The sequence below is a fragment of the Chinchilla lanigera genome, unplaced genomic scaffold (genome assembly GCF_000276665.1).
Source record: "Chinchilla lanigera isolate Chin_1 unplaced genomic scaffold, ChiLan1.0 scaffold00091, whole genome shotgun sequence".
Classification (NCBI taxonomy): domain Eukaryota; kingdom Metazoa; phylum Chordata; class Mammalia; order Rodentia; family Chinchillidae; genus Chinchilla; species Chinchilla lanigera.
Window position 1 is genome coordinate 8685658 of NW_004955492.1, and position 25370 is coordinate 8711027.

Consider the following 25370-nt stretch of genomic DNA (forward strand, 5'->3'; position numbering starts at 1 on the left):
GCCGCGGAGGCCGCGGAGGCCGGGGGCGCAGAGACCCGGGACCAGCAGGACGCCGCGCTGCCAGGTACCTGCCCGGGGGCGCGCGAGGTGCGAGGCGGGCACCCGGCGCGGGCGTCCGAGCTGCTCCGGGCAGCGCTTCCTGTTTCGTATTTTGGTTAGCTTTCTGGTTTTGTTTTGGTTTGCTTGGGGGACGGAGAACGCGCCTCCCCCGGTCACTGGAGGAAGGCGTGGCCCGCCTGCGCCGTCTCCGCCGCGTCCTTAGGGGGTGGGCAGGGACTCCGGAGGGCGGCTGGGCCGGGGTCTTCCCTCGCTTGTGGACGCTGCGCGCTCCTCGCGCTGAGAAGCACGGGCTGACCTCTCCTTCGAGGTGTGCAACCCGCTGCCCTCGGGGCTCTCGTCGGCGCGCAGGGGCCCTACCTCCCTCCGCCAGGCGCGGACCTGGGGCGTTCGGTTTGGGTGGTGGGGTCCTTCTCGGCGCCCAGGTTCGGCAGGCCTCGCCGCGAAGTCCCCGGACCCTAAGCAGAGTCGCTGAAAAAAATAACGGCAATTTACTGAGAGCCTATTATATATCCCATCACCGATCTGTACTTTCTCATCCAGTGTTCAGAACAGTCGTGAGATGTAGGGGCACAGTTGTAATCTGTTTTTGTAAATGAAGACATGGAGTCTCGGGATGCATGAGCAAAGTCTCAGGAGATGGAATTTTGACTGTGTGAGTCTGGCTAGACTGTTGGTCACCGTGTTAGCTGTTCTCACATCGTCCGTGGCAGAGCGGCCTACTGTCATGTCGCTTGAGTCCCCACCATCTCCTGATGCTTGCGTGATCATTGCTAGAAACCAGCGTAGCAGACAGTGGAGGCAGCAGCAACGGGCTCCCGGCCATTTCTGTGAGAACCAGCCACCTGCTAAGTTAGGAGATGGACCCGTATCAGGCTGAACGGGCTTCTCTTCCCTTCGCTGTCAGTGAAGGAGCTGCAGCTGCAGCGTGCAGTATAGAAACTGTTCAGGCGGCATCTTAGCTCGGAGGGTACCTGTGAGGTGCCTTGAGTTCATGACTGGTGTGCCTTAAGTGCTTTCCATGGAGATGCGGGCTCCTCCTCCTGGACTCTGCAATGCTTTGCTAAAATTTCTAACTTAGGCATCAGGGAAACGAAAGGATGTTTTCTTTCAGAACTCGCCATCACAGGCTTTTTTCTGTTGCCACTTTCTGAAAAGACCCTCTCGATTCTTGCTTCGGACAAGAATAAAAAATTTTTTTTCTTTCTCTGTGGGACCCAGGGGTGCCCTACCACCAAGCTACATCTCCAGCCCTTTTTATTTTCAGTTTATTATTTTGATACGAGGTCTTGCTAAATTGTTGCCAGGCAGGACTCTTAACTTGTGAATCTTCTGCCTCAGCGTCCCTGTTGCTAGGATTACAGATCTGGCCACCGTGGTAGGCTTTTTAAAAATGTTTTCACGTGAATGCTTTTATATAGTAGAGTGATGAGAACTCTTTGGGATTGGTATTAAAAAATACTTTTCTTATTGAAGCTATTTATACACAGAATCATGTATTTCTCTACAGCTTATTGCAAAAATATGGTGATCGTCAGCCATACACACATGCCAAGTCCTGCTTGATGGCTGATTGCTTTCAGCTCTTCTAGCTTTTCTCAGAACTGCCCTACCTTGCATCTCATGATTCCTTTTTCCTTCAGCCAACACACCGGGTTGGTTCACTATCATGATCATCTCAGCTTGTCCCTCTGGGGCCTCCGACCTACTTCTCTCTGGCCTGGCTGCTGCCCTGGCCCTGCTGCCTCTAGCACTGCCTAGCTTCTCTCTGGCAATAGCCACTGCCAAGTATCCACTGCCATCTTTCTCCTGGTCTGTCCCTCCTTGGTGGTGCTCACCTTCAGGCTGCCTGAGATGAGCTAGAGGCTGATTTTCAGAGATCGTCATCAGAAGACAGCTTTACTCCACTCTCACAACTGTGGCTGGGTGAGGAATTCTGGGTCAAAAGTAATTGTCTCTTTAAAAATCCAAAGGTGTTGCTCAGCTATTCATCTCCCCACCTTGGGAAGCTGTTAGGGTCTTCTCTTTGTCTTTCCTGTCTGAAACTGACCTAGGTCTGTTTTCCTCCAGTGTGTTGGGAACTTGGTAGGTCTGTGTAGTTAAACTCACGTTTTTAATTCTGGGAAGTTTTCTTGAATTATTTTATTTTTTTGAGGGGCCTCACACGTGCTAGGCAAGTGCTGTACCACTGAGCCCCTCCCTAGACCATCTTTTCTTTGTTTTACAATTTAATTTAATTATTTTTTGAGATAGGTCTTGCTATGTAGTTCAGGTTGGCCTTGAACTCACTGTGTAGGTCAGCTCAGGCTGGCTTCAAACTCCTACAATCCTCCTGCCTCAACCTTCTTAGTGCTGGGATTACACGCTTGCACTACCACACTTGGCTACAAGTGTATTTTAAACTGATACATGAAAACAAAAGTTATACATATTTATAGGGCATTTTGTGATATTTGTATACATGTGTAATGTTTAAATCAGGTTAAGCATATATTCTCAAACATTTGCCATTTCCTTATAGTGAAACCGTTTAAATCTAGCTTTTTGAAATATGCAGTACTTCTTATTTTTTTTCGAGAAGATCTCTCACTATATAGCTCTAGCCCCCCTCCCCTAGTACTGAGGATTAATATCCTGAGCCCTATTCTTATTATTTTGAGACAGGAGCTCACTAAATTGCGCATGCATGGTTTGAACTTCTGATCCTTCTGTCTCAGCCTCTTTAATGCTGGGATTACAGGTGTGTGCCACCACACCCTCCTTACTTCTTGATCCTATCTAACTTTACCCCTTGATCAGTTTTTCTCCAGCCTGTGGTAAGTGCTGTTCTACTCTCAGTATCCATGAGATCTGCTTTTCTAGATTTCATGTGTGAGTGAGGTGCAGTGTTTATTTTTCTTTACCTGGTTTATTTCACTAACAGGATGTGAGAGCTATCTGGCTGTGACATCTGTTACCCCATTGATCGCCAGGGTTGATTCGGCTGATCTGGCTGGCTAGGCAGGTGTCCCCTTCCACCCTCAACGCTCCGTGTGTGTCCCTCCCAAAGCTGCGCGCTAGGTCCAAGAGGATGACCATCCCAGATAGAGGAGGACCGTTCCTTGGTCAAGGGTATACAAATAGCTGCACTCCCCTGCTAGAACCTCCAAACAAGCTCTCAAGGCATATTTTACTAACATAATGGTCTCTAGTTCCATCCCTGTTGTTGCAAATGACAAGATTTTGATCCTTTTTATAGCCAAATAGTATTTCATTAAGTATATATGCCACATTTTCTTTATCTGTTCATCCATTGATGAATAGATTGTTTCCATTTCGTGGCTACTGTAAATAGACCTGACATGGGAGTGCAGATGTCTCTTCTGTGTGCCAATTTCATGTCCCTTGGATATATAGCCATTACTGGGATTATTGGGTCATGTGGTAGTTGTACTTTTAATTTTTTGAGGAGCCTCCATGCCGTTTTCCATAATCAGTCTACTAATTTACACTTATACCACAGCACATAGGTTTTGTTTTCTTTGCAACATTGGCAGCTCTTGTTATGTTTTGCCCTTTTGATAGTAGCCATTCGCATTGGAATGAGCTGGTTTTTGTTTGCATTTCCCTGATAGTTAGTAATGTTGAACATTTTTTCACATCTTTCTCTTCCCATCCCCTGCCCTTTGCCCTTGCCCTCTCCTTTCTGTCCTTTCTCTTCTTTACTGGGGATTGATCCCAGGGCCTTTACACCAAACTCCATCCCCAGCTATTATTATTATTATTGTTACTATTTTGTTTTTGAGACAGGATCTTGGTATGTCACTGCATTGCCCAGACTGGACTCAAACTTGTACTCCTCGTGTTGCCTCAGTCTCCTGGAGTGCTGGGATTTCATAATTCTTTTTGTGCTAGGATTTTATAATTCTGTTTTTGGGAAATGTCTATTTAGGGCTGGTGCCTATTTTAAAATTGGGCTATTTGGAGTTTTCTGGATATTAACCCTTGTCACATGTATACTCAGTTTTTTCCTTTTTTCCTGTGGATCTTGGATGGATGTTAGACTTTATGAATATATTCTCTAATTTTCTAGTTTCTTTTCTCTCCCACTTCCCATCTGTCTTTCTGTTCTATTTTTCTGGGTAATATTCTGAACCATATCTTCCAACTTGCCATACATTTTTCATTTGTGGGCTCCTGTTTACAGTGTTTTTAAATTTAAGAGGCCTTGACTTGTTTTCTGAACCTGCCTCCTTCCCTCCCTCCCTGTCTCCTTCCCACTCCCTTTTTAAAAACACAGTCCAGTTCTTGATTTGTATACATAATTTTCTTTTTCTTTTAGAGGCAGGGTCTTGCTGTGTAGTTCAGGCTGCCCCTGAGCACACCATGTAGCCCAAGCTGGCCTCGGACTCACAGCAGTCCTTCTGCCTCAGCCTCCTGAGTGCTGGAATTACTGGCGTGCCCCACCACATCTGGCCCATAGATCTTTTCCTGCTGAGGCTATTACTAGAAGATTGTCTTCTCTCAGTTTTTCAGGCATAGTCTATTTTACACCCCCTCCTTTTTTTTTTTTGCTTGTAATTCTGTATTGTCATGTTGGAGGCTTTTTTCAAATGTTTGATGACTCTTGGCTTCTCCTTATTAAAGAGATTGGTATGAAAAGCTCTCTGGAAGTTTCCTGCATGTGCATGTGTGTGTGGGAGGTGGCGTTGCTCAGTGATGTAGAACTCCTTCCCATTGCCAGCATGCTTCAAAGAGTGGGCTAGAGTATCTCCCGTTCCTTATTTCATAGCCCTTTTTTTAGATTAAATTTTATTTTAGAAAAGTTTACATGTGCATAATTTTAAGCAGTGTGCCTAAAATGAACAAAAATGTCATCTTACCTCCTTCCCTGCACAAGTCCCTTATTCCTTCTCTTTTCAGCTTTTCTTTTAGCATTGATCAGCCTTTTCACATTTAGTCTTATTAGATAGCCTTTTGATTTTTTTTGAGAAAAAGTCTCATTGTGTAGTTCAGGCTGGCCTTAAATTCACTATGTAGCCCAGGCTGGCCCCAAATTTGCAGTGTTCCCCTTGCCACAGCCTCCTGTATGCTGAGACTGCAGGTGTGCACCACCATGCCTGGAGCCCTTTCGATTTTAAACATTACAATGACTTTGTTTATAGGAGATGAAGGCTTAGATCATGATTTTAGCTCTGCCACTCCATTCCATCCGAGACTTGCACCAACACCTATCCCAGTGCTAATCCCTACAATATTAACTCTGTAACTGTTTTTGTATGACTGGTCACTATTCTGTGAATGAATTAAGATTAGGTAAATGATTTGCAGGTGAACCATGTAATATATTCTGACTATATTTTCTGTTATAATTTGTTTTTCCTGAAATTAGTCATTGCTTCATTTATTTGTTTGCTTAGTTTTTATATTCCTATCACTAATTCAGCCCAGTAGTATTGTAGAACTTGTATGTTAGACATAACAGAGGTTTGATTTATTGGATGTTTTCCTTGGAGACCTTTTCTTGGAGCCTATAATCTTCCTCCTGTCCAGTACAGAGTCTGCCATCCAGGACCAGCCTGCTGGCTGGGGTCTTCTTCCTCCACATGTGTCCGAGAATCCCTCCTACCCTGGCCTTTGAGCTGGGCTGTACCTGGGGCACTGTAGGTCTTCTTTTTCCTTTGCCTGCTCCTTTCTTTGGGGGAACATGTCCTCTATAGGTCCTTGTGTGGGGATTTGGGGCTTTGTGATGTTGCATGTCTGAAAATGCCAAGGATTGGGTTGGTGTTTTGGCAAGGCAGGGAATTCTAAGTAGGAACTTTAGAGTTTGGAGCCATTATTATTACACTGAGTTCTAGTTCTGTGCTCGCTTTATTTTTGTGGGAAGGAAGGGGAGTGAAGCTTTTAGGGATTCTTTTTATTGCAGGTATTCTCAAATGGGATTATATGTCTGGTTTTTTTGTTTTGTTTTTTCCCCTCTTTCCTTTGGCCAGGCCTTTTCAATCTGGAAGCTTCTTTCAGTTTACTAGATCTTAATATTGTTTAAAATAACTTCCTCTGCTCCATTTTCTTTTCTTTTTTCTTTCTTTCTATAATTATCCTTGGTTGGATGGCACATCTCCTGAATCAAACTTTTAACACTTTTATTTTAAAAGTTTTAATATTAAATTTTTTGGTTCTGTTTTCTGGGAGGATGCTTTCAGTTTTATATTCCAGCCTTTATATTAAAACACTTAAATTCTACCACTCTTGCTGAGATTCCTGAGGTCATTGTTTTTGATGTCATATGTTCACTTTTTTCTTTTTTTCCCCTCCAATTTTTGAATCTTGTTTAAAATTTTTTTCCCATTTAAATATTCCTTGAGAATTCTCTTAATTCCCTGCCTTGGTTTTTTTCTGCAGGTTTTTGTTTTCTACTAGATGTCTACCAATGTTTTCTGTTTTTAATTTTTCTTTTCTTTCTTTATTTTTCCCAGTCTGTGGATTAAACCCAGCGACAACCTAGCACTGACTTATATCCCTAGCCCTCTTTAGTTTTTATTTTGAGACAGGAGCTCACAAAGTTGCCCAGGCGGGACTCCAACTTGAGATCTTCCTGCTTCCGCCTCAGCACTGGTGTTACAGGTGTGCGTGCGCCACTGTACTCAGGCCCTGCTCATGTTAGGAATGAGTCCCAAAGCGCTCTCTGGAGCGTAGTGTGTGTGGATGCCTGTCAGCTGTAATCAGATGCTGACCCATCTGTTTCCCTGGTAGACCCCAGCGCTTCATCCCTGCTGGTGTCTTGTGTGACCTTCCTCAGATGGTGCCCCGATCTCTTGCCTCAGGAGAGGCCTGGCTGCTGCACACTGGGAACATGGGGGGACAGGCTCTGAGCCGAGTTCCTGCACTATGAGGCCTTCTCCTGACCCTGCTTTCAAAAAGGTATCACCCTGACTTCCGCTGTGTCTACGGCCTCAAGTTCAGGCCCCTCTGCTGCTCCTTCTCCAGACAGCAGCCTGTGTCCCTTCAGGGAGGGAGAGGAGAAGGTGGAAGAAGCACCAGTTGCTGTATAACAGCACTCCTCTGAGCCCTGGCGGCACTGTCTGATGGGTGCTGCCTTTGCTTTCTTCGAGGAGGCCTCAGGCCAGGCCTGTCTGGGCTGTCCCTGAACTCACACATGTTCCCCAGAGCTGGCCCTCCTTGTAACATGTAGCTGGCTTCCAGGACAGTGAGCTGATAATGGAGCTAAGGAGTAAGGCAGAGACCTTACTATCCCTTCTCATCTGCTGGAGTCAGACAGCTCCTCTCTCATCCCATTCTGTGTTTGCCCTGGCAGTCTCACAAGTCTCCCCAGGTTCAAGGAGCACATGCGCTGACCCAGTCCTCAACAGAGACACAGCCTGTTACAACGCTAAAGGCCTGGGGTTGGGGTATGGACGGACCTGGACTTTGGGAAAGACAACCTGCGGCCCCAACCTTGGCTGCTTCTGGGTTCGGCTTCTGTCCTGCCCTCCCTGCTCGCTGGCCATCAAGACGCATCTCAGTCAGTAATGTACTCATCTTTATCCACTGCTCCTAAAATGTTATTGCCACCCTTTACATGATGTCATCTCCTTTTCCTTTGTCCTTTAGTAGGGTTTGGGGAGGAAGAGACTATAAGCACATGTTGTTGTTCTGTTTTTGTCTTTTTGAGGCAGGGTTTTGCTATGCAGTTCAGGCTGACCCTGAACCCACCATGTAGCTCAGGCTGGCCTTGAACTCGCAGTGAACCTCCTGCCTCAGCCTCTTGAGGGCTGGGATTACAGTCTGCTCTACCACACCTGGCTATATGCTTCATTTATTCTGTTCTTTCTTGATCAGCTTTGCCAGAGGTTTGAGGATTCATTTAGGTTTGTTTTCCCCAAACTAACTCTTGGATATGTAGATTCTTTTTACTATACTCTTTTTAATTTTTGATATTTCCTTCCTTTGGGCTTATTTTGCTTATTAATACTTTCTGAGATGGATGTTACCATTGGTATGTTTTTAAAAACTCATAATGTTCAGTAGAACTCCTGTGATGAGGGCCACGTCTGTTTGTTCCACCCAGTGGGTGGTCATTGAGCTCTTGACTAGGACTAGTGTGGCCAGGGAACTGGATCTTTCCTTTTATGTACTTTTAAGGAATTTAAATGTAAATTTAACAATTTCATGTGGTTAGTGGGCATTGTATTGGGCAATACTACTCTAAGTCAAGACTGAATTAATTTTTAAACTGAATCTATTTTTATTTGTGTGTTCCTTCAATTACTGAGCAAGAAGCTGCCATAACTAGTGGGAAATACTGGCTTTGTTTGTTTGAAAAAAAAATCTTTACTTTAAACTTCATTCTTTCAAATAGGATTTTGAAAACATATATTTATATGTAATTATTGTGTACCAGGCACTATTTTAAGAGTTTTATAAATATTAAAATTACAGTGATACACTCTACCTTTTTTCTCCTGTGTTTTCCATCTTTGTCTCTTGCTGCAGTTAATTTTCAAGTGTGTCTTCTTCTTTAAGTACAGAGGACTAGCATGCTTATTTCATAGTCTGTAGAGGATAATTTCAGGATGTCAAGCCTATTGTTGCAGCTGCTGCCCCCTTACTGCCTTCCTCCCTGGTGTGCCTGGTTGTCTTTTATGTGTTCTGGCAGTTGTGTTTGGAAAACCTTTGTGGAGTCACATGGGGCCGAGGGACTGCCGGAGGAGACTTTTAAGTCCTGTGCTGGGACCATGGAGGGTGTTACTCCGGAATAGCTTTCTGTACTTCATTCAGGCTTTTTGTGATCTCACAGGGAGGTTGGTGCAGGAGCGCATTGTTAGCAGACTTGCCATCTCCACTGTTCCCTGTGCAGCCCTGCGGTCCCTGCTCTCCCGTTCCCTTCTGCACCTCGCACCCTTGCTGCCTGGTACAAAGACTGCTCATCCTTATCACTTTGGTTCCTCTGATGTTTGGGATTGCGCCTCCCTTTTCTGAAATTTTTTCCTCAGGTCTCTTCTGATTATTGTGCCCCCTGGGTCCTTTCTCTGACCCTTTATGAAATAAGATGTTCCCAGGGGCCTGATGGTGCCCTCTCACTTCTGGTTCCGCGTTTCTTCCATGTGAGCTACCTGGACGAGGAGCTCTGCTTCTGCCCAGGATTCTGTCTCCAGGGCCCACTTTAGCCTGCTCGGTGGCTTCACCTTCTGGGTACCTTGTCTTCACCCCTGGAAGGGCCTTACGATGGTTACTCAAGACACCTAGGGTCCTTCAGGCCTCTCTGTCCCTGGTTCACGTGGTGTCTCATCAGTTTGGCTGTCAGTCAGGCTCAGTGCTGCCAGGCTGTCTGCTCTGAAGGAACCTCATTAAATGTGTCCGTGCCTCCTGCCCCTGTGCTGGGCAGGTGTTGGTCACAGGGGCCCAGATGAGTCTGAGCACTGTTCTGATCCCTGTGCTCCTGACCACCTGCTGTCACTGTTGCTTACCCCCAGGCTATTTGTCATTTTTGCCTAGCTCACTTGTCTGCTTCACTAGCTGATCAAACCCATCCTTTGTGTTTGCAGCTAGAGGCCTGAGGCCTCCTTCCTGCGGTAAAACAGGACCACATTTCGCAACCTAAAATTCTTCAGTGATTCTCTGTTATTCAGATGAAATGAAAACTTCGGAGTTTGAGCTGGCCGTGCTGGTGTATCTCTGTAATCTCAGCACTCTTGGAGGCTGAGACAGGAAGATTGCAAGTGTGAGGCCCAACTAGGGAATTGAGTCCTATTTTGGGGAGCAGGGCTGGGAATATAGTCCCACACTCCCTGGGGTCAATTCAAAGTACCACAAAAAACAAACATGAAAAACAACCTGAGTTTTTGGAGAAAGTCTCTGTTTCTTCCTTGTCATTCATTCTGGGCCTTATCCTTAGCTTCTCTTTGTGCTAGTCATTTGAAACTATTTGTAGTCCCCTCCCCAAGCTGTGCTTTAAAGTCTGCCCATTCTTACATCCTGGCACGTCTCCTCTGCTCTCTTCTGGGCCAGCCCTGGCTTGTCCTTCAAACTAGGTCAGCATTGCTTCCCTGGGAACTGGACGGGAGAGGGAGAAAAAAGTGGTCCTGAGAGCCACTTGAGATCCTTTCAGCATCATTTCACTACGCAGGCCCTGCCCTGCCCTTCTCCTTCCCTTTCTCCTGATCCCCCCGGTCCCTCTTTCCCTCCTCCTGCATCAGGCCCAGGTGAGGAGCGGTGAGGGTGTGGACACGGCCCTCAGAAGTGTTTGGGCAGCAAGTAGACCTGGCTCTTGTGATCACATGGCGTCTAGCATGTGCCTGCTGCATGCCATCCCTCATGGCTGGAGTGAAGAGACGGACACACTGGCAGCAGCACTAGAGCAGGCTTGGAAGTGGGTCACTTATGCCTTCAGTGTTTAGTAATGAGTGAAACAGTTTGGTAGAGTCAAGGTCAGTGCTGGGGGCAGAAACTTGCCTGACAGTCAGTGGCTGCTCTGCCTGAACTGCCCACGTAGGGTCCACTCTGCCTTTGAGAATGGGAAACAGGCGCAAGCAGAGCCACAGCTAGGAGCACTGGGGATGGACCCTTAGGGAGTGGGGAAGGCTGTAGCAGCAGGGGTGATGGAGACAGAGCTCTAATTCAAATGCGTATTTAGGTGGAAAGGAAATAGACTTACAACAGGTTTATACATGATAATGTATTTTATTTTAAAAAAGAGGGGTTATAAAAAACAATGCCAAAATCCTAAAAGGCGGCCAGGGGAAATTAGAGCTATCTTAGAGAGAGTTCTTAATATCTGGTGTCTACCTCAGGCTGGGCAGACAGGTTCCCTGCCGTCTCCACCACTTCCCCAGCTCTGATTGCACGGGATAGTGCTGTGGGGTTTAAGTCGTGACTCCTAGAGTCCGTCATGTCTGTTTGGAGTGTTGAGGACGCTCCCTTTGCATCTTTAGCTTTTCATGCTGGGGATGCAGAGCTGGGCACCCTGGTGAGTTAACTGTAGTGACTGCTCCCCATTGTGACAAGCGCCTGACAATTTAGGGTGGCCAGTCAGCCCTTAGGAGAAGCAGAGAAGTGGTTTCTGTAATCATGGAATGTCAAAAAGAGATGAGAGCCAGGAACTCAGGTGGAGTAACTTAAAAACTCACTTTGTAACCCAACTCTGCCCGGAAGCCAAGCATGGGGGTGACTGGGCTTACTCTGGGGGTCGCGCAGGGAGCCGTGGGGCTTGGGTGCTTTCGGCATGGCATTGAGATGCTGACTCTTGAGGCAGGCCTTGGACCTGGCTTGGTTCACTGTTGGTATAATTGTTGTTGATTTTAAATGTGAGAAGTAGTTTAAAAGTTCTTAAGTAAACTTGTTTCTGTATTTCTGCTTTAAGTGAGACTCTTGAGTTGAACCTTAGGTAACAGTGTTGCTGACTTGATGAAACATTATGATTTCTCAACCCAAACAAAGTAATTAAATGTAAATTAGATTTTAAGATATTTTCGTCCTGTTTTCTGTTTTTTTCAGAAGCGCTCCCAGTGGAAGATACAGAAGAAAAACCCAAACCACACACCGCAAAGGAAGAGCCGGACAGGCTACCCACCGGTGTGAAACCCCGACAGCAGCCGAGTGCCTTATTTGCCAGAGGAGACAGGAAAGCAGTCAGAAGTCCCCAAAGGTCATTGAGTAAAATAAAAGAAAACAAGCACCCATTTGCTCTTTATGGCTGGGGAGAAAGACAGACAGACACTGGGAGCCAGAAGACCCACAATGTCTGTGCGTCTGCCTCTGTGCACGAGGTGAGCCTGGCCCCGATCTCACTGTCCCCTTGGAACGTCACTGGGCGTCACCCTGGGCCACTGGGTTGCTTTGGAGGTGCTATGGAGGCCAGGGAGCCCAGAACTAGGCCTCTGCTTTATCAGCAGGAGGGTTCTCGGTATTGGTTGCTTGGAGAACAGGGATTTTGGGCTGGGTGGCAGATGGTGCTGGCAGGGTTTACTGACCCCACACTGGAGAAGCAGGTGACATCATAGTTCTCTACTTCCCAGGGCCCAGGGGTGCGGGTGAGGAGCACAGCCAGGGCTGGCAGCTGCCCGCTGGGATTTGCCTCTGGCCTCTTGAGAGATCTCCATTTCCTTTCAGCTTTGATGAGCTGGCATCCTTGACTCTTTTATCATTGGTGCTTCTGATTGCCTGACACCTGCTGGAGACTTCTCTTTGCTCTTCTGAGCAAATTCCACCATTTTCTCATTTGTCCTTATTCGATAAATTTTGCCCTGTGACTCAGCCCTGGTTTGTTTCTCTGTCAGAACCTGAAGCATTTCAGAGGGGAGGACCCTCATGTATGCAGTTGTGGAACAGTTATGTGTATTAGCATTATTGCTGTGACTGCAGCACAAAGCAAAGGATGCATTAAAGGAGGTAGGAAGAGGAGGTGCAGACTGGGAATTATGATTAAACAATCAGACTTTCACTGAACAGTCTGGGCTGTGAATTGTGATTAAACAATCAGTGTCACTGAACCGACTCTGGGCTCAGCAGATGGTGTTATTTGGAGTGAAATTTGAGACGAGAGTCTGTTCTCTAACAAAGGACCTCTGACAAGTTTCTGGGATTGATTTAATAGGATTTATCCTGTCAAAGGGTAAAGGATGGTAAAATCCTTCGACATTGCTTTGTATACTGCTTTAAAACACTAAAAGTTCACTTAATGAAACACTTATGCATACTTTATGGAAAGTAGTTCCCGCAGTTTCCTGAGGGTAATTTTAGAAGTATATACAAATCACCTGCTTAATATTCTATCTAAAATGTAATGTTCTGTGGCTCAGTTTTGCTGTCACTGTTCACGGGTGAGCCATAGTAGCAGGTAGGAAAGGCTTTCTGGGGAAGCTTTTATACAGAATTGTAAACAGAGAGGCAGGGCTTGATGCCCGGTTTCAGGCAACCTTGAGGGGTGCGTAGCTTCACTGTGGATGTTCTTGAAAATTAGTACCAACCCCCCTTGTCATTATACTTTACTCTTGAACTCTCCTCAGATTCATGAGTCAGCGTTACGAGCCAAGAGCAGAAGACAGGTGGAGAAGCGGCGACTGGCTGCGCAGCGGCAGCGTGCCCACTCAGTGGACGTGGAGAAGAATAGGAAGATCAAGGCCTCCACGGGGTCCTCAGCAGACAACCCCTGGGTGACCGAGTACATGCGGTGCTACTCGGCCAGAGCATAGATAAGAAGACAAGAACTATTAAACCAGGGTGGACACAGGTTGAAGAAACCAACTGGTGTTATGCAAGGCTTGGCTTAGGGAATTTACAAAAGAGTATTCTATTTTGATGAATTTTGGTCACCTACCTCAGCAGTAGGGCAGACAGTTGAAGCCATAGACATTGGGTTATTTATGAAGATGAGTCCCTAAATCTCTGATATTCTTGTGAGTTTTGTTTTAAAGCATCTTAATCTTTTAATACACTGACACCAAATGCCTTTAACCGGCTACAGATGCTTACCATCCCACATCTCCATAAGGAAGAGGGAGCCCGTTATCGTCCCCTTCCCAGTTACTTCAGATGCCACGATAGTAAGATCATTCCATCCTGCGACGTAAGACTCATTTTTACTTACTTCAGTATACTTTGCAAAAAAGTATCAAAGCATTTGTAATGAAGCTGAAACTTTGGTAGATCCTGAGAAGTCAACTTGTGTTTTAACTCACATCACTTTCATGTAGGTTGTGATATTTAAAAATTGTCTGGGCTGGGTGAGGGTCACTTATTCTCTTTATATTATCATCTAGGCACTTAATAGTATAATAGTTCAGATACATTCCAGTAAGTGAGTGGCAGTGCAATCTGTGTATAGAGTAGTAATGAAGCTTCTTTTGATTCAAAGAGTGTCACATTTTCTTAATTGCAAGATGTCTTTTTAGAACACATAAGGTACAGTCTGGTCTTTTGGCATGCACCCACTTGTGGACTGTTGCCTCTTCTGTAGTAGCTGGCCGTGACATTGGGAATTTAAAATCTGAAGTTACATATAATGCCCTGAGATTGTTTGGTCCATGGGGGGCAGATAGTAGGACACCTGTTAGGGATGTTGTTCACCTCCACCCGACCCCCTTGCTGTTTCTACTTTTTCTTCTACAGAACTCAACAAAGTCCTAATGATGTACAATACTCATACTTTAGGTTGAATACATTACTATCGATTCCTGGCTGGTAGAGCTTAGTTACACCTTGATGAGAGAGTGGTGCAGTATGTAAATAGTGCTTCTTCCCTTTAGTACAGCTTTTAGGGTAGAAAAATGGTTTTAAAAAACATTGATTGCTTATCAAATGGGAGTGTTCTCTGTCCTGTACAAGGGAATCTCCTAGAAGGATTTGTGCTAAGTTCTTTACGAGATCAGAAAAGTACCATGCCTGTGCCCACTTAGCACCTGAAGATGTGTGGATAAAAGTTTGGTGTTAGGGGTCAGGTTGAGTTTTTTCTTGATATTTTACTCTGGGTCTTGAAGTATGATTATTTTCAGAACACAAGTTGGTTTCATTCCACATAAAATTGTCGCACTGTCATCTTGTAGCTATATTGAGCTTTAAAAATGCATACTGAACAATTACGAGGGTTTAAGAAAAAAACCCTTTAAAATATTTGTATATTTTTGCATAGTCCCTTCATGTAGAGAATTCCAGTCATTGAGATGTATATTTAATGAGGAAATTCTACATGTTGCCCAACACAACCTTGCTCATAACTCTGGTGGATTGTGGTGCTAACCCTTGGAAGTTTATCCACTGCAGGCACCTGAAGATCACGTGAGTGTGGCAGTTGTGGCGGTGAAGCTGTTTTGTGAAAACTTTCTGTGAATCCGTGTCTCGCAGGTTGTTTTACCATCCAGCCTGGGCAAATCACCTCTAACAGTGTCCGATGGATTGGGAGTGGCGAAGCCCTTGTGGGTGGGCATCCACGCCTCTCAACTGTACTAGACTGTGAACATTTGGAGTTTCTTGCTTGTTTAGAAAATAGACATGCATTTGCGCCTACCCCTGAAAACTCCAACTGGAGGAGTGAACCTAGAAGACAATATTGTGCACCCCTTCCCTTTTTTAAAGTAGAGGACAAATGAACACAAATTTTGAAGAATTTTTAATGCACTCAAACAACAAATAAATCAATATGAATTAGTTACGAATCCCCCTCCTATATTTAAGTCATTAATGGTTAAAATTTCTTCCCTTTTTTAAAAAGAGTAGCAACTATCTTTTGATAATGAAAGTTATCTATGAAATTTTTAAAGTTCTAATAATTTTGTGGTCAAACTTTTTCTTATTCTAAGAACTAATGTGGTTTTAATCATGTTCCCAATTCTTGGGACAAATTTCAAGACAGTGAGGTAGTTCAGAATTACCTTTCATGTTGGAAAATGTTTGAGAGTCCAGTGATATTTAAAAAAGCTACATAAAATCTTTTTAAATTTTCAAGTTTTTAATTAAAACAATTTGCACTCAACATATTTTTGGTTTTTTTGGCATCACTTTTACCAGAAAATTAGTAATAGAATATTGAAGTAATAATGTCTAGCACTCTGTGGAACCTGAGTGCTTAAGAAGAAAATATGACTCTGTTCTTCTAATTATTCTTGTTCAGGAGGTGTCTGAGTATGTTGCTTCTGGTTCTGTGTGGTCATGCACCCCATAAAATTGCTGAGCACTTCCATGCTTTTTTTTTTTTTTTTTTGGTGGTGCCTGGGATTGAACTCAGGGCCTTAGATATGCTAGTCAAGCACTCTACGACTGACTAATCCCCAGCACTTATTTTTTATTTGAGATAGGGTCTTGCTAAGTTGTTGGAACTAGCCTAGAACTCATGATCCTCCTGCCTCTGGCCCTCTTGTAGCTGAGATTGCAGGCCTGGACCACTGTGCCCAGCTTTTATTCATTTTAAAAAATTAGCTGAAGGTATAACTGGTTGTAGATAATCTGACTTGCACACAGTGCAGTATGCACATGTTCACACCATTCCATATATAGTATCTGTTCACTGGAGGTCAGTTGCTGGCAACTCAAAAGGATGGTGCATTTAGGCTGTGGGACCCGAACTAAAGTTACAAGAGAGCAAGCAAAGTGGTTGTTGGGATAGTGGTAGTTTTAATGTCAGAGAATCCTGTATAATTTTCCCAACAAAAAAAATCTATAGCGTCTTCCCCTGTCCCTTTAAACTGACTGCTGTAGTGGGCATAAACTTTGTAAATGGAATGTTAGAGTTCTTGGTGCTTACAACATCTGAAAGTATTACTGGCAAAAAGGGCGAGAGGCAAAGCGCGCGTTGAAAGTGAAGCCAAGCGTCTTGGTGAGTTCACTGCTTTGGGAATGAATAGTTCATGGGCTGTACATTTAACTGGATAAAGCTAGTGCTGCTGCCTCTGGGACTGATTCTGCCAATACCTGCCCCGTAAGGGTCCTTACTGTGTGGTCTATGATCAGTTCCTATTAAAAGGTGATCCTAAAAATATGATTTGGCCATTAAAAATACTTGCCCTTGAATGAGCCTTTGTACAGCAAGATGAGAATTACTTAGTGTAAGGGTGCTTGATAACAAGCCCCTTGTTCCATCCCAAATTTGCTAGTGTGAGATGGGAAAACATTGCCTGCTCTTTCAATAATTATTTCCAGTTTGAAATTCCAGATACCTGAATGAGGACATTAGAGGCCTCTCTCTAGATTTGTTTTATAATAACAAAATTGTATTTAGGGGAGGTTCCCTGTCACCCTAAGCTTGTTTTGAGCAACACATTCATTAGAATCATGGAAGAACAAAGGCTTAAGCACATTATAATCACAAAACTCAGACAAAGGGGGCATTGGGTTGTATTTTCTAAGAACTATGTACTGTTTTTAGCTTATATTTAATATTGTATATATTTGGAAAAATGTGAATAAACTTAATTAACATTACAGGCCTAGATACCTTGTTTTTATTTTTTTATTTTGAGACAGAGTCTTACTATGTAGCCCCAGCTGGCCTTGAATTTGTGACAGCCTACCTCAGCCTCTTGAGTGCTGGGATTATAGGTATGTACCCCCATGCCCAGCTCAAGACTTCTTATTTTGTAAAGAATAATTCTTGTCAGTGTGTAAGTGGCTTGAAGAAAGTGGTCATGCCAAATCCTACATGGGTCTCATTAGGTAAATGTTTAGTAGAGTACACTGGATATGTCCTGGGAGAGATATTGTCTGAATATAAATACTTCGTTAAACTATGATATTTTCCATCTTTTCTCATGTAAGAAAATTACAAGGTAATTGTGCATTGTTAAAATACTTCCAAAAGAAGTGTAGACTAAAAAGTGGGAGTCCCTTCACTGCCCCTTGTCTAGATTCTCCTCCCCTTGGGGGAGGCTGCGGCTGTCTGTGAGAACATGCAACTTCTCTAAAGAGCAAAGCTGTTCATCTATGATGAACATGTGCAGTTTTTTTTTTTTTGTACCAGGAATCGAACTCAGGACCTTGCACTTTCCAGGCGGTACTGTGCCACTGAGCTATATCCCTGGCCCCGAACATGTAGCTTTTGTTTGTTTTGTTTTGCTGAGACAAGGTCTTACTAAATTGTGCAGGCTAACCTTGAACTTAGAATCCTGGGATTACAGGCATGTACCACTGCACCTGGCCTCAGTTAAAATTTTTTTGCACAAATACATAATGCTGTATGCATTCTGTCACTTTTTTCATTTAACATTTTAGGGAAGATTCTGGTTCTAAGTGAGATAGGTAAACACATGCTCCCTTTCCCATTTTGTTCTCACCAAACACATTTGTAAAAGCATCACACAGAAAGCATCACATAGCTGCCCCAGGACTGAAAAGCAGCAGCGTACAGATTGGCACTGCTGGGATCCCGACATTAGCACTTTCTCTTCTGCTTTCCCAGCTTGAGCTCCACCCTGGCCAGACACAGAAGTGAGCAGTGTGTGCATAGGTTAAAGAAAAGCCTGACCCAGAGTATGTGTGTGGGGGGACTGGACAGCCACAGCTTGGAGAGTTGGGGTGGTCCCCTTTTCTCTGTTTTTCATGCACAAGCTCCTAGGAAACCCCAGCATTGCCAGTGGAGGTCTGTAGAAGCCACGCATCTGATGGAGAGAAATCCATTCACTTCAGTAGAGCTGCTGCACTGGAGTGCAGGGCTGGGCTAACGCCCTTGCTTCCTGCTGGGAGAATGTCTCAGTTGCAGCAGTGACAGTTCCAGGCACTAGAGAGCACTGAACAGGGAGCAGGAAGAGCCTGGGAAAGGATTCCACAAAGTTAGGTGTGAGCTCCTGGGCCCTCCCACCTGCGTGGCTGGTTGGCACTGCCAGCACTACTGTACTTGGAATGCTCCCTTGTGGAGCTGACCCTAATTAGCACACAAAACTAACTGGGGCCTGCCTGAGCTAACAGGTGACCTCTGCCCAGGTCAGACTGAGCACAGGTGGTGAGAAGGGGATGGGTCTGGGTGGCTGCAAATTGCCTAGAAACTCAGCCACATGGGTGATGTTGGAAGAGAGGGGATGTTGGAAGTCGGGGCCTGAACCTAGCCAGATCAATTGCCAACAGATACAATAAACAACATTCTTTGTAGAAATTTTTTCACAAATAGGATTTGATTTATCACTATTAAAAATCTGAAGCCGGGTGTGGTGGTGCATGCCCGTAATCAAAGCACTCAGGAGGCTGAGGCGGGAGGATTGTTGCGAGTTCGAGACCAGCCTAGGCTACAAAGTGAGCTCAAGGCCAGCCTGAACTGCATAGTGAGACCCTGTCTCAAAAAGACAAAAAAGAAAAAAATCTGGACTTTAAACAGATCCTTGGATGGGTGGTTCATGCCCATCAGCTTGTTCAGCTTTAGCAGCAGTCTTGTCCCCAGGAGCTTTTCCAGAGCTGTTACCTTCACCATGAAGCCCCGTAAGTTTTCCTAATCAAACTTGGGCTTCTTCAGCACTTTTACCTTTCTGACGACATCATAAAGAAGATAGAGACGGAAGCCTTTTCTGTGTCTTTCCCAATGCTGTCTGGAATCAATTTACTGACTTCAGGTCATTTGTCCGCACCTCTTGAGTCATGATTTCCATCATCTTCCAGATGTGTCAGACCTGTTGGTGCTGAGCATAAGAGGTCTTCCGTATCTGATTGTTACATTTTTTAGTAAAACCAACATAGAACAAATAAAGCAAATAACCATCCGTAGTCTTGACATCAACATGAGCTTTGATCATGGCCTACCATATTTTGACCATAGCTCATTTGTCATAGGTGAGATACATGCCATGGAAGTTAGGTAGTTTTTGCCCTGAACATCTTCAGTAATTAGCCTGAATTTTATAAAGGTAACTTCGTCATGCTGCAGATCAGCAAGGTTCACTTCAAACACAGGACCTTCGAGCCCATCAGATGCAATTTTGGTTCCTTCAGTCCTGGTGACGTGTTTTTCCAAAATTTCTTACCTTGAACATACCTGGTGCCTTCACGTCATACCAGTCTTTTTACTAGAATTATTTTCTTGATTTTTTTTTTTTTTTTTTTTTTTTTGAGACAGGGTCTTGCTATATAGTTTAGGCTGGCCTTGAATTCATCACAATCCTCCTGCCTCAGCCTCCCGAGTGCTGGAATTACAGGTGTGCATCACCATGCCCAGGTCATCCCAGTCTTTTTTAGAAAGTGGACCAACCACTTTATTGTTGGTTCCCTTTTTGCCACCTTTGTAAGGACTTGTTATTGCAATCACCATGGTGATGTGCTCCACAGAATTTAAACATGTAACAGTCACAGCGTCTAGGGTGCAGCCCCCACACACCCCAGCATCTGAGTGACTCTGAAACTTTCATGAGGAAAGACAGCAGGTGCTATTACAGACTTTAGCTATTAAAAAACTCAGAATGAGCAATCAAACATGCTTGAAATCAATACTAAGATAGAAATGAACAAATAGGTGATATAAACACTAAATGAAAACATTAGAACTGAAAAACACTAACTGAAACTTAAAATTTCACTGGATAGGATTTATGGCTGAAAATTGGATACCTAATTTAAATATTGCACTGTTTCTCTGGTGTGAGAAACCAAAAGGGTAAAGAAGGATCAAAATGTACAATAGATCTTGGAAAATGGAAAGAAAACATTCAAATGAGAAGAGGAATAAGGGAGGGGGAGGGGGAAAGGAAAGGGACAAGAAAAAAAGAACAGAAGGAAAAATGGAAACAAAACTTTTATAAATGAGGGGAAGAGGAGTTGAAGGGAAGAGAGGGGACTGGAGAAAAAAGGATCAAGATATATCACGTACAGGTGCAAATGCCCACTGATGAATGTGAACATTATGTATATCTAAAACATACCTATAAAATTAGTTTTTTTTGGTACCAGGAATTGAACTCAGGACCTCACACTTGCCAGGCAGGTGCTAGTTACTGAACTATATCCTTGGACCTTATAAAATTAATTTTAAGGAAGAGTTTATGGCTGAACGGAGATGATGAAAGAGAGTGAGATGTCATAGAAATCACCCAAGCGAAACAATTGAAAAATAGAAGAGCACAGTCTCACAGACCTGTGAGATGATAACAGAACGCCTTGGGCAGTGGTGCAAACCTATGGCATGTGTGCCACACCAGGCTTCTTGTGTCACTGAAAGCTCTAAAAGGTTTGCCACCACTGGCCTAGGGTCCTATCACAGAGAAGGGTAAGAGAGAACAATGTGCTTCGAAAACCTCTGTGTTGGTCAGCTTTCTGTTGCTGGGACAAAATACATGACAGACACAAACTAAAGGATGAGAGGTTTATTTTGGCTCATGGTTCTGGAGATTTCAGTTCATGGTTGGCTTGCTCTCAGGCAGAAACACAATAGAGAAGAATGTGACAGGAAGACTGCTCACCTCGGGGTGGCTGGGAAGCAGAGAGGACTGTATATCTATTCATGTATTCTCCCCAAGGCCATGTCCCCATGACCTCCCCTACCACACCCAGAAGCATGCTTTACTAATCCAGGTGTCTCAGCCAAGCTGACAATCACCATTAACCATCACAGCCTTCCAAAGCTGGTGAAAGACACAAACCTGACATACCATAGAAATGATCCCTGAAAGTATAGCCTTAACACAAACCTAACAGATTCAAGACGCTGAGCAAACCCCAGACAAGGTGAGCCCAAAGAAATCCAGTCAGGCACACAGTCCTTACACTGCCACAACAAGAAATACACAGCCACTGAGATGCAGAGGAAAGCAAGATGTTGCCACAGGAAACAGCAGTTTCAGTGATAGTAGATTTGTCCTAGAAGCTGCTTTTGTAGTGACCTGAGGGCCAGAAGAAGGTGGCTTGCTTCTGAAAGTGCTAAGAGGAAGTAACTGTCGGTGCAAAATTCTATACTGCAGAATTCCCACAGGAAATGGTGAAGTGCTGACATTTGAGACAAAGGGGAACACAGCACTGGCGGCCAGAGCTGCAGGACAGGAGCTGCCAACAGACGAGATTCAGAGGACAACAGCACCCAGAGGGTCCACAGAACACCAGGAATAAAGAGCATCAGGAAGCGGGACTCTCGGGGTAAATATAACAGGCTGTTCTCTTGAGTTCTTCAAAGCATGTTTAAAAGCTGGTTGAAAGCACAAGATCGTGCCATGTCTGAAGGCACTTTCCCTGCGTGTAGGTGTGGTCTCCATGACAACTCCCGCAGAAGGAGGCAGAGGTGGAGAAGAAAGTGGAAGTGGAGGTGGAGGCTGCCACATTCCAAATGAAAGGATTTAAAAAATGGTTCTCAATAGATTAAATTTTTTCCTCCAAAATTTTTAGAAGGAGATCGTCAGTACTAACACGCTCAAATAACCCAAATGAAAGTAAGAGGAGACAGAAAAGCAAAATATGAAACAAAGAGAGACCAAATAGGTCAACGATTTACATCCAATGCTCTCTTCGTGGGAATTGAGGGTTATTATGTATTGAAAGGGTCAGTTCACTAAGAAGACTCTTTCTCTCCCCAGTACTGGGGGTTGACCCCAGGGCGTTTGCATTGAGCTACATCTCCAGCCCATAGGTATGTATGTATGTTGAGACAGGGTCTCACTAAGTTGCCCAGGTCAGGCTTGAACTTGTGATCTTCCTGCCTCAGCATCCTGGTGCTGGGATTATAGGTGTGCCTCCCCACCCCGCCACCCCGCGCCATGTCCCGCTGAAGATAGCATTCTCAGTGAGCCTGCACTTGAGGCAGTATCTGTGCATCATCGGCCGTGCTGATTTATCTACCAGCAGGGGGCGTGTTCCACCAAGTGCTGGAGAGCAGAGCCAGTCAACCGCATCCGGGTTCACAGAAAACCTTAACAAATTTACAGTAATGAAAACCACACACAGTGTATTTCTGTCTGTGATAGACTTAAACTATAAATAAGTAGCAAGATACCAGAAAATCTGAAATTAAACAGCATATTCTTAAGTAAACTGCCAAAGAGGAATCTCCAGAGAAATTGGAGTTTTACATGAAGAAAAATGAAATTACAGGGGGACTGCCAGGAAGATGGTGGAGTGGTGAGCAACAACAACCCAGCCTCTCCGAGATTCCAAACCCAGGCACGAAAATACCAACCTGGGGGAGAATAAAAGAGAGAAGCAGATGCCTTGGCACCAGGAAGGATCTGACAGAAAAATTAAAAGCCAGAGAGAAACTGAAGAGACGAACACAATACAGAGGTTTAGCGAGGGACAGTCTGCACTTTCTTCCTGGCTCCTGGCTTGTGGTTCTAGGGAAAGAGAGACTGAACTTACAGAGACAAAGGGAAAGCTGGGAGAAATGAGGCAGTGGACCAGAATGGCGGTGCTGTGACCTGCGGGGAGAGCACAGGGTCCTGCCCCCATGTGAGTCCTTCCACTGGCAACAGCTGGTGATGACTGCAGCCCAAGCTCCAGCCATGTCCCTGGAGAGAGTGTGTATTGCACACCATTCCAGGGGAAGGTTGATTATTTGAACCTAGGACTCAGCAGCTTGGGGGCAGCTTCATTCTAGGGCGGCCAGTGTTATATTCCCCCAGTGACTGACAGTGACAGACCTCTGCAGTCAGGGAGCAGGCTGGACAGAGACCCCCTGAAGGGTTTGAGCAAATTACACATGCCCCCACCGCACGGCCAGAGGCCAGGCTCAGCTTTAGTTGCTCTGGATTTGAAAGTCATGGTGCTGGCGGCCTCACCCTACTCCTACTGCTGCTGGTGCCTGGATCCAGCATGGACCTAGGTCTGACTACCTTCTTTATCTACCTGTATGAGCAGGGACAGAGAAAAATTTTTTTGAGAGAGCGTCTCACTAGGTAGTTCAGGCTGGTCTTGCGCTATGTAGCCAAGGCTGGCCTCAAACTCTTGGTTCAGCCTCCTGGGTGCTGGAGTATACCATCAGGCCCGGCAGCCGTTTTTTCTTTTCCTCTTGTGAGGGTGGGTTTTTTTTTTCCCCCTGATTTTTTTTCTTTTTTCTTCACCAATTTATTGAAGTTTGGGGAGTTCTCCCTCCTCCTCCCCCTCCTCTGCTTCTTCTTCTTCTGCTTCTTCTTCTTTTGCTCTTCTTTCTTCTTCTGTTTTGCTTTTTATCTTTTCATTGTTTTTCTTCTTTCTTTATATTTTCCTCTTCTCCCTTTTTCTCTCTTACATTCACTCCTCATGTAATTTTTTTCCCTCTTTTTCTTTCATTCTCTATTTCTCATCAGTTTTTCTCTTTTTGCCTAATCCTATAAACATCTTTCTACTCCCCAAAGGATCCTTTGTCCCACTTCTCTCCCCGACTCACACCACAGTTCTCATATCTCATATCACATCAAATTTTCCCTCTCACATTCCCTCATTTCCAATGCCATATACAGCTGTACCTTGGTTCACAAACTTATTTCATTCCATGATTCTGGCACACATCTGTAATCCTAGTACTTGGGAGGCTGAGGCAGGAGTATCGCTGTGAGTTTGAGGCCAGCCTGCACTACATAAGTAAGTTCAAGGCCAGCCTGCACTACATAGTGAGACCGTCTCAGATAAAACAAAACAAAATAAAACCCAACCCTCCCCCTCGCAAAAAAAAAAAAAAAACACCAAAAAAAGATGGCCTTGGTCAAACTCACTAAGAGAGAAATTAGGAAAACCACACTGTTCACAACAGCACTAAGAAGAATGGAATATTTAGGAATAATCTAACAAAGCAAGTGAAAGACCAGTACACTGAAAACTACAGTATGTTTAAAAAAGGTTTAAGAGGATATCAGAAAATGGAAAGATATTCTGTTCTTTGATAGGCAGAACCAATATAAATAAAATGGCTATACTTCCAAAACTGTTGTACAGATTTAATGCAATCCCAATCAAAATATTAACAGCATATCTCACAAAGAAAGCAATCCTAAAATTCATATGAACTAGAAGATACCTAGAATAGCAAAAGCAATTCTGGGCAACAAAGGCTAAGGCAGGGGGCATCACAACCCCCAATTTGAAGTCATATTACAAAACTACTGGGATAGAAACAGCATGGTACTGGCAACCAACCAACCAACCAAACAAACAAACAAACCAAACCAAACACAAACCAGACCTGAGAATCAATGGAACAGAATGGAAGATGCAGAAACAACCCCAAGCACATTCAGCTACCTTATCTTTGACAAAGGGGCTAGACACCTTCACTGGAAGAGAGATAGCTTCTTTAATAAGTGGTGCTGGGCAAACTTGCTTTCCACATGTTGAAGACTGACCCTAGACTCATATCTCTCACCATGCACTAGACTAAAATCTAAATGGATCAAAGATCTAAATATTAAAACAAACTACCTGCTGAAGATAAAATAGGTAAAACTCTTGAAGATATAGGTATAGGAGAAGACTTTATGAATAAAACCCCAATTGCACAGGAACTATCACAAAGAATCAACAACTGGGATCTCATCACATGAAAAAGCTTTTGCAATGCTAAAGAAACCACTAACAGTGAAGAGACAACCCATAGAATGGGAAAAAATTTTACCAGCTACTCCTCAGACAAAAGACTAACGTCTAGAATATATGAAGAACTGAACAAAAAAGACCCCTCGAATTTAAAGACCCAATCCAAAATTTGGGCATCTGAAATGAATAGACGCTTCTCAGATGAAGAAGTACAAACAGCTAATAAATACATAAAACAATCAGGTATTTATTCAACATCACTGGGGCTGGGGATTTAGCTCAGCGGCAAAAGCGCCTGGCTGGCAAGCGCAAGGTCGTGAGTTCAGTTCCCGGTACCAGAGAAAAACCAAAAAAAAAAAGAAATCAACCAATATTCAACATCACTGACCCTTTGAGAAATGCAAATTAAAATAACACTGAGGTAAAAACAAAAATACACAAAA

The 25370-nt window shown here is 44.3% G+C and overlaps 1 protein-coding gene and 1 pseudogene across 1 annotated transcript; one reads left to right on the forward strand and one right to left on the reverse strand.

The window, feature by feature from the left end:
• Positions 1-9: 9 nt before the first annotated feature.
• Ccsap (centriole, cilia and spindle-associated protein) lies at positions 10-14649 on the forward strand (the record flags this gene model as incomplete). Its single annotated transcript, XM_013504723.1, is given in 3 exon segments — positions 10-64; positions 11530-11801; positions 13041-14649. Coding segments are annotated over 3 exon segments (513 nt in total), but the record flags the coding sequence as incomplete, so codon positions are not given.
• A 4171-nt stretch (positions 14650-18820) lies between these two features.
• On the reverse strand, positions 18821-19508 carry LOC102026535 (annotated as a pseudogene).
• Positions 19509-25370: the final 5862 nt, after the last annotated feature.